Source organism: Osmerus mordax, chromosome 15 (assembly GCF_038355195.1).
Source record: "Osmerus mordax isolate fOsmMor3 chromosome 15, fOsmMor3.pri, whole genome shotgun sequence".
Classification (NCBI taxonomy): domain Eukaryota; kingdom Metazoa; phylum Chordata; class Actinopteri; order Osmeriformes; family Osmeridae; genus Osmerus; species Osmerus mordax.
Genome location: NC_090064.1, coordinates 16,404,966 through 16,417,990, shown reverse-complemented (window position 1 = coordinate 16,417,990; position 13,025 = coordinate 16,404,966). Strand labels below are relative to the sequence as shown.

The following is a 13,025-nucleotide window of genomic DNA, read 5'->3' as shown; positions in this document are numbered from 1 at the left end:
CCCCGTCTCCCTTCCTCCCTCTCTGTAACTCCCTCCCTTTCTTTATCGCATTACATCAATTCTACCTCCATATCTTTCTTCTACTGCTAGCCCGCTATTCCATATGAACACTGATAACTTGTTACACAGCTTTGTTAAATACTCGTTTCTGATTGGTCAATTACGGCATTATACGGCCTATTCGTCTGTAAACCGCTGCTATGATAGCGTCCACAACGGATTTTTTTTCTTCGGAAGCAACACAGTTATTTTCAAATTAGTTTTTAACTAAAAATGTTGTGTAGAATAATTGTACCGTGTCGCGCCGGGGTGCGGCATAATCTTGCCGGTGTTTCATTACTGACCGGCTGGCTGTACGTTATCCTGTAACCGCCTCTCACAGATGGACAGTCTGGAGGTGTTGGCTGCCACTTACTGTCCGCACTGAAGAACTGCAGTTTCTATTTACAGCAGTTTGGGGACCTGTTATGTAGATCCGGTCCAGCACAGCGTAACGTAGCGTTACGGTAAGTGGTCCAGCCGCTCCCCAAACAGCTCTAACCCACGTCTTACCCATGCCTGGTAGCATATGGTTACTTTACAATGTGTCTGGCAAATACAGACCAAATACAGTTCCTTCACCTAACTGAAACATTGTTAAAACTACGCACTTCTGATCCTTGCGTTTCTACTGTTCTGTTTGCTTCTATCTCATCTATTATCTATTCTATCTATTCTATTTGCTTCTATTTGTTTCTGTCGCGCTTTGGGGAAAAAACGGCTATTGAATGAAAGCCATGATAACAAACGTTAAAGCCCCGCGAAAGCCACGCGCACAAGCCGTCTAAACAGCTGGCTGTTCGTCCTGGCAGCAGCTGAACTCAAATCAGTCGTAATCACAATCACGATTAACACCTTTAACAAACACCTTTAAACACACAGAAGAGGCCACCCACAAACACATTGACGTAGGCTACATCTAAATGCATCATCTCATCAGTCTAAAATGTTACATTATATCGCCACAAACAAGTTTTATACTTGTTGTTACACTTCAGATACGTAATATTCCCGTTATTTCACATATTTCCCCAGTAGAGGACGATGTTGTCTACTTCAGCGCTATCAACAAAATCACCCGGTTTAGTTTAGGACTTCTAATATATTCATTCTGCTTTTATTCAAAGCAACGTGGCTCAAGTTGAAATTTAAGTTTGATTACCCTTCGCAAATATGTTGTGGATCAGACCATGGTGTTCCCACTGGTTCATAGCGTCATGTCAAGTCAACCGCCCTCCCCTCTCTATCTGATTTTGGTACAGTCCAGTCCTGTAGTTTTATTCAACTGTTCACGGACTGACCTCTGGACTGCACGACCGGGGTGGTGTCCTGGTGTGATCCCTGTCTCCTCCACCTCACATCCTCACTCCTGTAGCAGGTTCTCTGTAATCCTACCCTGCAAATGGATGGAACCCTACACACACACACACGTACACACACACGCACTCATACAACAACTCCTCTCTCTCTTATGTCTCGTCCAGTGTGTGGCCTCCTCCCATCATCCCCTCTCTCCCTCCCATCTTCCCTTCTCTCCCTCTCCTCCCCCTCTCTCCCCTCTCTCCCTCTCCCTCCCACCCTCCCCTCTCTCCCTCTCCTCCTCCCATCCTCCCCTCTCTCCCTCTCTCCCCTCTCTCACTCTCTCCCTCCCATCCTCCCCTCTCTCAGGAAGTGGTGGTCCTTGCCTGACCACAACGCCTCTGTCTGATAACTCAGTTCATCTGGACTTCACATTAATAACTCTGACGTTATTACGGCTCTAGAGAGAGAGAGAGAAATAGAGAGAGAGAGAGAACGAGAGAGAGAGAACGAGAGAGAGAACGAGAGAGAAAGAGAGGGGGCAGCTATCCGGTAGGGTTGATGGTTTGAACCCTGAATCTTTAAATCTCCTCTTCTTCCAAGCATGTTTGTATTGTAGAACTTGGAGTCACTTGTATTAGACTTAAGATGCATGAATGATGGGTAAACTCAGTATAGAGCATTTGACTGCATATTAAGAGGTTCCGAGGGCAAATCTCCCGTGAACGTTGTTTTGGAGGAAACACTCTGCTAAATGAATGCATTGTTATTAATATTCTTCCATGATTAAGATTCACATCAGAGCTTTCCCATGATCATGTGACCTTCACAGGAAGCTGCTCATCAAGTTTATACATATAATTCATCTGAGGATTTGGGAGTTCCCTCTCATACACACACACACACACACACACACCGTAACACACGGATACACGCACACACACAGACATACAGCTATAGTTAAGGAACGATCTGTGCTTACTAAACACAGTGTAACATCTCCACATCTCAGCTACTAGAACAATACAAATATCTAAACTACGATGCAACAGAAACCTGGTTCTAACTGGTTCACAGATTCATACTCAGTTATCAAAGCTGATATTGAAAGGGAAGTTTAGGATGTTAGCTGAGCTTTTTGGACAAACTGGAAAACAGACCTCTGATTTCCAGAATGACGTCATGTTTCATCCACGGCCAGACTGCCCAGCTCGTTCTCGTTCTCGCACGATGCTGTGGCTGTTGTTGTTGTTGATGTTGCCATGGCAGTGGAGGAAATGATTCTTATAGGTCTCATTCAAGATTGTGTCAAAGTACAATCATGTATTCTGATTCCATGGTTGTGTTAGGATACACCCTGGGTTCTGAGTGCTATTGTTTGTTGTTGTTCTGCTTTTAGAGAGAGAAAAAGAGGAGACACAGAAAAGAAGAGGAGAGAAGGAGAGAGAGAGAGAGGAGAGAGAGAGAGGAGAGAGACAGAGAAGGAGAGAGAGAGGAAGGAGAGAGAGAGAGGAGAGAGAGAGAGAGAGAGAGGAGAGAGAGAGGAAGGAGAGAGAGAGAGGAGAGAGAGAGAGAGAAGGAGAGAGAGAGCTTGTTTCATGCTGTGTTTCCTGATAACACAGTCTCCTCTTCCATGCCAGGCCATGTAATCACACTCAGACGTTCACAGCTGAGCCTGATCTGTCTGATGTCACAGCCACCCTGTCTAACCAGGGTCTCGTCAAGACTCAACAAACACACACAGACACACACACACACAGACACACACACACACACACACACACACACACTTGAGGCTTAGTGGCTTCTCAGGATGCTGTAAGAGACTCTCTCTCTCTCTCTATCTCTCTCTCTCTCTCTATCTCTCTCTCTCTCCCTCCTGACTTCTCTCACACTCCCTCTTTCCCTCCTTCTTTCTCCCTCTCCCCAACTCCCCCTTCCTCCTTCCTCTATCTATCCCCCCTCTCTCCCTCTTTATTTCTCTCCTCCAGGTTAACAGGAGATTCTGTCCCTGAGAGCCCAGTGGGGGCAGCTGTTTCCTGGCGGAGGAAGAGGGCCTCTGGCTTCCTTCTGTGGAGCTCTCTGCTGGTGCTTTCATAAACAGAGATGGGCTCTAAGAGCTGTGCCCATTCTCCATGGAATTTTTAATTCTATCTTTTTAGTTTAGGGATTATTATATGTCTTTACACTACACATTGATAAATAGGTGAACGTTCATGGCCAAAATCAAGATTGGGTGAGATCTCAGTACTGTTATCGGGCCATTTCCTTCCCTCTCCATATATGGAGATTCCAACAGGAACTTCCTCTACACCACAGCATCCTGTGTGAGTGTATGTGTGTATCTGTGTTTGTGTGTATCAGTGTTTGTGTGTGTGTGTGACCTCAGCATGGCGTACTGTGGAGGACTCTGGGAAGGTCGTCACGGAGATTGAGGAACCAGGACCCCCGCCCCCCGAAACTAGAGACTCTATTGAGGCCCCCGCACGCGCCTCACACACACACACACACACACAGACCGTACTGCGGCCGCTGCACGCAACACACACGGCTACACACACACACAGTAACTGTATAACCCTGTTGGCGGTCAGTGCTGTCTCCCTGGCCAGAGGCAGTCCGCCCCCAGGTGTCCTGGAGGTGACCTCCATCATGTGATCAGTGTCTGGACTTCATGAGCAGGTCTGCAGGGAGCAGTAGAGCATTTACGAGGTGAACTGATATTCCCCGGACCGGAGAGCTGGGCAGGGAGCCCTCTCAGGAGCTGGGCAGGGAGACTCTCAGGTGCTGGGCAGGGAGCCTCTCAGGAGATGGGCAGGGAGCCCTCTCAGGAGCTGGGCAGGGAGCCTCTCAGGAGCTGGGCAGGGAGTCACTCAGGAGCTGGGCAGGGAGCCCTTTCAGGAGCTGGGCAGGGAGCCCTCTCAGGTGCTGGGCAGGGAGTCACTCAGGAGCTGGGCAGGGAGCCCTCTCAGGAGCTGGGCAGGGAGTCACTCAGGAGCTGGGCAGGGAGCCTCTCAGGTGCTGGGCAGGGAGCCCTCTCAGGTGCTGGGCAGGGAGCCTCTCAGGTGCTGGGCAGGGAGCCCTCTCAGGTGCTGGGCAGGGAGTCACTCAGGAGCTGGGCAGGGAGCCCTCTCAGGTGCTGGGCAGGGAGTCACTCAGGTGCTGGGCAGGGAGCCTCTCAGGTGCTGGGCAGGGAGCCCTCTCAGGTGCTGGGCAGGGAGCCTCTCAGGTGCTGGGCAGGGAGCCCTCTCAGGAGCTGGGCAGGGAGCCTCTCAGGAGCTGGGCAGGGAGCCTCTCAGGAGCTGGGCAGGGAGCCTCTCAGGAGCTGGGCAGGGAGTCACTCAGGTGCTGGGCAGGGAGCCTCTCAGGTGCTGGGCAGGGAGGCCTCTCAGGAGCTGGGCAGGGAGCCTCTCAGGTGCTGGGCAGGGAGGCCTCTCAGGAGATGGGCAGGGAGCCTCTCAGGAGCTGGGCAGGGAGCCTCTCAGGAGCTGGGCAGGGAGCCTCTCAGGAGCTGGGCAGGGAGTCACTCAGGTGCTGGGCAGGGAGCCTCTCAGGTGCTGGGCAGGGAGGCCTCTCAGGAGCTGGGCAGGGAGCCTCTCAGGTGCTGGGCAGGGAGGCCTCTCAGGAGATGGGCAGGGAGACTCTCAGGTGCTGGGCAGGGAGCCTCTCAGGTGCTGGGCAGGGAGGCCTCTCAGGAGATGGGCAGGGAGCCTCTCAGGAGCTGGGCAGGGAGCCTCTCAGGAGCTGGGCAGGGAGCCTCTCAGGAGCTGGGCAGGGAGTCACTCAGGTGCTGGGCAGGGAGCCTCTCAGGTGCTGGGCAGGGAGGCCTCTCAGGAGCTGGGCAGGGAGCCTCTCAGGTGCTGGGCAGGGAGGCCTCTCAGGAGATGGGCAGGGAGACTCTCAGGTGCTGGGCAGGGAGCCCTCTCAGGTGCTGGGCAGGGAGCCTCTCAGGTGCTGGGCAGGGAGGCCTCTCAGGAGATGGGCAGGGAGCCTCTCAGGAGCTGGGCAGGGAGCCTCTCAGGAGCTGGGCAGGGAGCCTCTCAGGAGCTGGGCAGGGAGTCACTCAGGTGCTGGGCAGGGAGCCTCTCAGGTGCTGGGCAGGGAGGCCTCTCAGGAGCTGGGCAGGGAGCCTCTCAGGTGCTGGGCAGGGAGGCCTCTCAGGAGATGGGCAGGGAGACTCTCAGGTGCTGGGCAGGGAGCCCTCTCAGGTGCTGGGCAGGGAGCCTCTCAGGAGCTGGGCAGGGCAGGTGAGATGCTAGATCTACTCATGCTATCTGTACTGGAGCTGGTGCTGAAAGCTACATGTCTTGTGATGCCTGTGAATGTGTCCCCTCTCTGCATGTTGGTTGGGGTTAGGGTTAGGGTTGGGGTTAGGGTTGGGGTCAGGGTTGGGGTCAGGGTTAGACGTTAGCACACACACACACACTGTATTTATACACACACACACATGAACAGCACTCACACACACCCACATACACACTCAGCCTCTTCAGCACTAGGGCCAGCGATACAGTAGCGTCCCAAATGGAAAAGCCTTGTGTGTGTGTGTGTGTGTGTGTGTGTGTGTGTGGGTGTTAACCCACGCTGACTGCCTCTCCAGACCCAACACTTCCTGACGTCCTCCCGCAGCTTCCTGTCCGAGGTGGGCTGGACGCCCCTGCACACACACACACACACACAATCTGGCTAACACTCATTTGTCAGCAGAACAACATGGAGCTACTACTGAACGCTGCTGTTAATATTGACAGGAAGTTCAATCTAAAGTGACTGGCTCATTACCCTGAGCTGCCACATCAAAGCTGTTGTTTCAACAGTGGACACACACTGTTCCCCCTTTCCTGCTGTGCTCTGTGTGTGTGTGTGTGTTTGCTCACAGTAGCAGTTTGGCTAAAGACCCCCTGAGGGGATCCTAACCCCCTTAGATCCGTTGATATGGACCCAGAATCCCCGCCCACACACACATACACATACATTCTGCCTCGTTCCTGTCCTGTTGCTGGGGTGGGGGAGGTTGTTTCCATCGAGGGTGACATCATGACTGTGGGGCTCAGAGATGGTGACTGTCCTGTCTGTCCTCTGTGGAGGATATTTGCATTCCCCTCACCTAACCCTGACCCCAACCATGACCCCAACCCTAACCCTGACTCTGACATCTTCTCCAGTCTGGTCCTCACAACATCTGCCCCAGTCTTGCCCTTAGAGGACACATGCAGCCCACACGTGTGAGATCGGGGCTTTTATGAGTGTTAAGAGATGTTCTCTAACTGGACCCACATGGATGCCTTGTCAAACAATAGCAGGCACAGGCTCTCGTTTGATCTGTAGAGGAGGAAGGAGAGAGAGGGAGTGGGAGGGAGAGAAAGAGAGAGAGAGAGAGAGTGGGAGAGAGAGAGAGAGTGACAGAGAGAGAGAGAGAGAGAGAGAGAGAGAGAGAGAAAGAGAGAGAGAGAGAGAGAGAGAGAGTGGGAGGGAGAGAGTTCCAGTGGTAATAATTACTGGTCTTGTCCAAACTTGGCATCAAAACCAGAAGAGTTGAGATGTTTCAGAAGGGAGAGCTGTAACCTTGACAACCAAGAGAGCTGGACGAGACTTATAGCTTAAAGCGTAGGTCACAAATCCATACATTGTTATCAGATATTATTTAGCATGAATGAATACATGCACACACCTCCCAAGTGATTTGTTCTCCATGGTCAGAAACATCACTCATGCAGGAAATACTGTCCTTGTTATCCTGTAAACTTATATCCTGGAACTCTGAGGCAGTGATGTGTCAGTACAGCAGGCCAGGACAAAAGGCCTGCTCAGAAACCGTGTGTGATGATTTCCACTTCTTTCTCGACAAGCGATCGTACACACTTTGTGTGTTTGTGTGTGTGTCATGGAACTTGGTTGTCACCATGGTTGTCACCATGGAGATGAGAGGTCATCCATATTCGTCACAATCAAAACATTACGATGCTCAAGGCCTCACTGTGTGAGAGTGTGTGCCTGTGTGTGAGAGTGTGTGTGCATGTGTCTGTGTGCTTGTGTCTGTCTCTCTGTGTCTGTGTGTGTGACTGCGTGTGTGTGTGCGTGTGTGTGAACGTATGTCTGTCTGTGTGTGTGTGTGCGTGTGACTGCGTGTGTGTGTGTGTGTGGGTGTGCGTGTGTCTGTCTGTGTGTTTCCGCATACATGTGTTGGCTGAGGTGACTGGTCAGGGAACAGTGTTGTTTTCTCAGTCCTGGCTGTCAGCCCACCCTGCCTCCACCCTGCCTCCACCCTGCCTCTAACCTGCCTCCAACCTGCCTCCACCCTGCCTCCACCCTGCCTCTAACCTGCCTCTAACCTGCCTCTAACCTGCCTCCACCCTGCCTCTAACCTGCCTCTAACCTGACTCCAACCTGCCTCCACCCTGCCTCTAACCTGCCTCCACCCTGCGTCCACCCTGCCTCCACCCTGCCTCTAACCTGCCTCTAACCTGCCTCCAACCTGCCTCCACCCTGCCTCCACCCTGCCTCTAACCTGCTTCCACCCTGTCTCTAACCTGCCTCCACCCTGCCTCCACACTGTCTCTAACCTGCCTCCACCCTACCTCCACCTGGACCAAACATCCACACAAGTCTGATCTCTCAGACAATTATTTCTTTCAGGAAGTAGTGTACTTTATGTTAGCTGTTTTTTGCGCTCCTTCCAGCTGCCATTTTGAAGATCAAGGTAATGGGGTTAGTCTAATGTGAGTGAGACAGATTCAACCTTGAAGTTTCAAGACGTAACTGATGTGGAATCTTATTATCTACCTTCTGACGGTCGTCTGTTTCATAACAGAAATATGTCCATGAGAATCCTTACATGGTTTAGGAAAAGTGAAAATACCGTTTTGTTAAACAAACCTCTACAAATCCAATTCAGACGGTTGGTTCAAAGTCGTATCACTGATTGGCCAACTCTGTTACCTTGTGTGGAATAGAATGAGTGACCCTTCATGACTGCAGTCATTAAAATAAACTATCTGATTTCAAAACTTTAAATAAAGCTTGTTCTGGGTCTTTGGGAGCTCAAACCCAGCTTCTAAACTTTTGTGTTTCTTGTAAAAGGAGGATGTCAAAAGTTTCAGTCAAGCTGAAATTGGACCATGCTGTCAGAAAGGAAGTGAGGTGTTAGGGAGTTGAGCTTGGATCCCTGCCTGAACCCCCTCCTCTCCTTACTTCCTCCTTCTCCTCCTCTCCTCATTTCTTCCTCCTTCTCCTCCTCCTCTCATCCTTTCTTCCTCCTCCTCTCCTAACTCTCCAAAGCCCTGCTGAGGAGGTAAAATGTAAAAAATCAAGATCTTTGAAAACAAAGATTTTTTTTCCGCTTTGAAAAACGTCTCGCAAAAGGCTCCAGAGAGGCTTAAATCTTGCGGAGAGTTTTTGTAAAGAAAAACCAGTGAATATTTTTCCTGTTTTCCTCTGATGGGAGCGTGCCAGCCAGAGGCAGAGGGGACATGCTGCCCTGCATGGCTCCATGTTTACCTGCTCTGTTTTCCTCAGCTCCAGTGGAACGGGCTCCGGGCAGCGAGGGGAACCTTCCCCCCCAGAGGTCACATCTCTGAAGAAGCTGACATGCTCATGGGGTCAGATATCAAACATCCACACCTGGGAATCAGTCTGGTGCTGTGTGATTGCGTGTATGTCAGCATATATGTGTGTGTGTGTGTGTGTGTGTGTGCATCAGCATGTGTCTGCATATATGCTCCTCCTCCTCCAGCACTCGGGCCTGCAGCTGCAGAGCCCAGCCCAGGATGAATGAACAGAGTCTGGCTTCTGCCAGCGAGTGCTCCCCTGATCCCCTCCATTACGTCAAGGAGCTCTGCTCCCTTCTCCTCCCCCCTCTCTCTCCCTCACTCTACTGTACATCCACCCCTCTCCAGCCCACTCTTTCCCTGTCCCTCCCCTCTCTCTCTCCTCCCCTCTCTCTCTCACTCCCTCCCTCCCTCCCTCAGCAGGGTAACTGTCTCTAAGTTAACCTGGCTTTAAAAGGCTCTCTGACAACACTGGCTGAACTCACTGCTGTCGTCAGAGACTGGTATCTCTGCTGTCTACTCCTGCCTCTCTGAGAGCTTTGCCTGCCAGCAGCCACACATCACCTGCTTGCACAGTTAGGAAACTATAAACCAATGTACAGGGGAAGATTTGAACCTGTGACCTCATGATCCACTGAGCTATATAGACCCATCGCTGCTGAGCTCTAGTAACAGTCTCCCTGGGAACCGTTCAACAAGGCACCACCCCTGGCAACCCAGGCAGTCCAGCCCTCCAGACTAACACCCTGACTGGCCAGAACAAAATACCTTTCCTCAAGATGCTATCTGGTACTCAAAAAGGACATACTCTAATTCGTAGGAAAAAAGACCTGGAATTTACGTCAAATGTTATTTCACATTTGTGTTTAAGAAAGAGACATGCTTAACTAGACAATCATCTTCCCCCTCAAGCTAATGTCTTTAACATGGAGTCTTCTGGAAACACGGACTCCGTTGGCAGCTCCTCCTACAAGAGGCACTTGTTAGTGTTGTCTGACTCCAGATACACCAGCTATAATTACACCTCTTATCTGGCATGGGTGGGGGGACTTTGCTTATATTAGTATGTGTGTGTGTGTCTGTGTGTGTGTCTGTGTGTGTGTGTGTCTGTGTGTGTGTGCTGGGTCTCTGGTTCAGAGAGCATATAGAAAATGCGATCTCTCTCTTTTCTGCGCTCTCTCTCCTGGTCTCTTTCTCCCTCTCTCTCTCCTGTTCTCCCCTCTCTCTCTCTCTCTCTCTCTCTCTCTCTCTCTCTCTCTCTCTCCCTCTCTCTCTCCTGTTCTCCCCTCTCTCTCTCTCTCTCTCTCTCTCTCCTGTTCTCCTTTGCTCCCCTGTGAAAACCCAGCCATGGAGATCCATCACACACACCTTGTGTGACCTCAGCTTTTCCCTCAAGGGCTCTCCTTCGGTGGGCTGGTCTGAGGTCCGCTGGTCTGAAGTCCGCTGGTCTGAGGTCCGCTGGTCTGAGGTCCACTCGTAGACGGGTACCAACATGCCTCGCTTGGTTCTGCCTGTGCTCAGTTTTTGTGACCAGAGGGATGGGCTGAGAAAAGGTTCTCCTCTGAAATCACTAAATACTCTGAATCCTAACTGGAGCAAGATGGATACAATCCCAGAAGCCCTAGTGTAAAACACTGGTAGGATGTTGCACCTATGAGCTGGTGGTGAGCTACACGTATGTTAAGTCAGACTGTCTGGTTGTCTTATTGACTCACAGTAGAGGGGAGATGCTTGGAGGCTTAGTGGTGTCTGATATGAAGACAGTCATCATACCCAGACTGTAAGTCACCTGTCTCAGACCCCAGCAAGCTCTCCCAGTACCCCCCCACATCCAGCAAGCTCTCCCAGTACCCCCCCCCCCCCCACACATCCAGTAACCCCCTCTCTCCCAGTGCCCCCCCCACATCCAGTAACCCAGTCTTTCCTCTCCTCTGCTTTCACTGTTATTTTTTTTTTACTAAAACAAATGTAAGGTTGAAAAAATATTTCTGAAAACAAAATCTACCTTTCCAAACTTTTTTTATTAACTTTTTTAGAAAATATTTGTTCTACTTTTCAAAACTTTGGAGAGGAGAGAGGAGGAGAGGGATGAGAACAGAGAAGCCTAAACTGAGTAGATTAAAGCAGAGCAGAGTACAATAGAGTACAGTAGAGTATAATATAGTACAGTAGAGTATAGTACAGTCAAGTAGGCCTCATCAATGATGCAACCTTTTTTTAATATATATATAATTTTTGTAACCTTTCAAAAAATCGATTTTGTGCATGATAGCCAGGAAATTAAAAAAGGTGCGCAATGACAAGGAATATTGATCATGCCACCAAATACAGATTAAAACGTACTGAAACTGGCTTGAAAATGTAAGAAGTAGAAGTACAGATATTTATGTAACAAATGTAAGGAGTGAAAGTAAAAAGTTGTCAGAAAAAGAATTAGTGAAGTAAAGTAAAGTAAAAAGAAAAATCTACTTAAGTACAGTAACTAGTTAACTACTAGTTAAACTAGTAGTTCCCATCTCTGCTTGAAAGCTTTGTGTAATCAGACTCTGACAGCATCACCTAGCCTACTGACTATGACTGTTATTACCCTGCCCCCCCTACTGAGGAGGAGACAGGGTGAGACAGGGGTGAGACAGGGGAGAGACAGGGTGAGACAGGGGTGAGACAGGGGTGAGATAGGGGAGAGATAGTTCCAATTGCATTCACACTCAGTCATGTCTGAACAGAAACATGATGTGTTTCTGAAATCCCTGATGCTGAATGTGTCTGGTGAACACCACATTTTAGATGTGGATGAGAGAGGATGAGTTGTCAGTGATGCTGGTGTCTCTTCCAATCATGCTGAGAATGTCATAGTTTGGAATGAATCCTTCAACCTTCTCCTTCAGATCCCACACTTTATCTCCTTACACAAATCTTTTCTATTTCAATAGACCTTCTTGCTCCTACCTTAAGAAATAGACATTCCTGAATCTGATAGCACAGATGTTTTGCATGAACCTTGGGCAGTATTCTTGCAAACTTGCAAAGCATCATCGTTCTCAATGTCAAGGCCACGTTGGGACTTTTTAAATAAAGGAAGGGATCTGTAATATCTCTGAAATATCTGCTTTACTTAGAAGGAGGGATTTTTTCCCCCCAGCTGCATTAATTTTGTATCCAGAGTAGCGATATTTGACGGGAGGGTTGGATCGACCGGTGGTCCACGGAGAGCGCCTGCTAGGAGTCAGGTTTCAGTGTTTGAGGACCGCTCGAGCCTAGAGCACTGTAGCTGTCTTTGTTTCGATTGGAACCGCAGCAAAACCGAGTGAGTGAGAGAGCGAGAGTTAGGTGGAGAGAGAGAGTGAGGGGGAGAGAGAGAGAGAGAGAGATTGAGGGGGAGAGCGAGATATTTTAAAACGGGTGAGAGCGGGCTCCATCTCTTACCACTATCCCAAGTTACAAAGGGGACTTTTGTGCGGATTTATCGAAGATGACCTCAAGGTAAACGCGTGCGCATTTCACGCACTATAGTATTATCATGAATTGTTGTTTTTCGCTTTTCTGAACTTTAACTTTGTTTCATCGCAGCCTTGCACCCTGGTCTATTGGTATACATCTGCTCCTGTGGTATTGCCGACTGTCGACTGCATATGAACCTCTGGACGGTATGAAACAAATATTTAAATTTTCCTCTCCTGCTGAGTGTGGATGCTGCTCAGTCATGGTTAACGTGCCTCACAGGACTTGGGTTGTGCATTTTTATGGGGAGTTTAGTTGTGTTTAGTTAGTGTTTATTCTCTGGATGTATCATGCACGTTTCACTCGCGTTTCAGTGCTCATATAGAGGCTACAGTGCGTAAGTTTATACATGAAATGCCAAATGCGGACTAGTGCCATTCAGAGACGTGCATTAAACAGCTGTTTTGGCTGCCTGGCAGCGTGCAGCTGCGCGCGCCTTGATAGCATCGATCAACACGCGTGACATCGCGCGTGCCCATTCTGGATAGTATTGATTGTGACAGCGAGACCTCCTGGCTCAGCTCTCTCAAAGCTTAGAGGCACGTGTTTATAGTTTAGACTGATCATAATGTTCGACATCCACGACAACATCTGAGCGTGTTCATAAACTGTAAAGGTGGTCTGCGTTAGCTGCAAATG

General features: G+C 49.8%; 1 protein-coding gene across 1 annotated transcript in view; it reads left to right on the top strand.

Moving 5' to 3' along the window:
• The first annotated feature begins 12,331 nt into the window (after window positions 1-12,331).
• LOC136957613 (collagen alpha-1(XV) chain-like) overlaps window positions 12,332-13,025 on the top strand; it is a 35,314-nt gene continuing 34,620 nt past the window's right edge. The window contains exons 1-2 of the mRNA XM_067251668.1: window positions 12,332-12,368; window positions 12,456-12,532. Coding sequence (XP_067107769.1) covers window positions 12,358-12,368; window positions 12,456-12,532 — 88 coding nt within the window. The 5' untranslated portion in view covers window positions 12,332-12,357. The remainder of the gene's footprint in view (window positions 12,369-12,455; window positions 12,533-13,025) is intronic.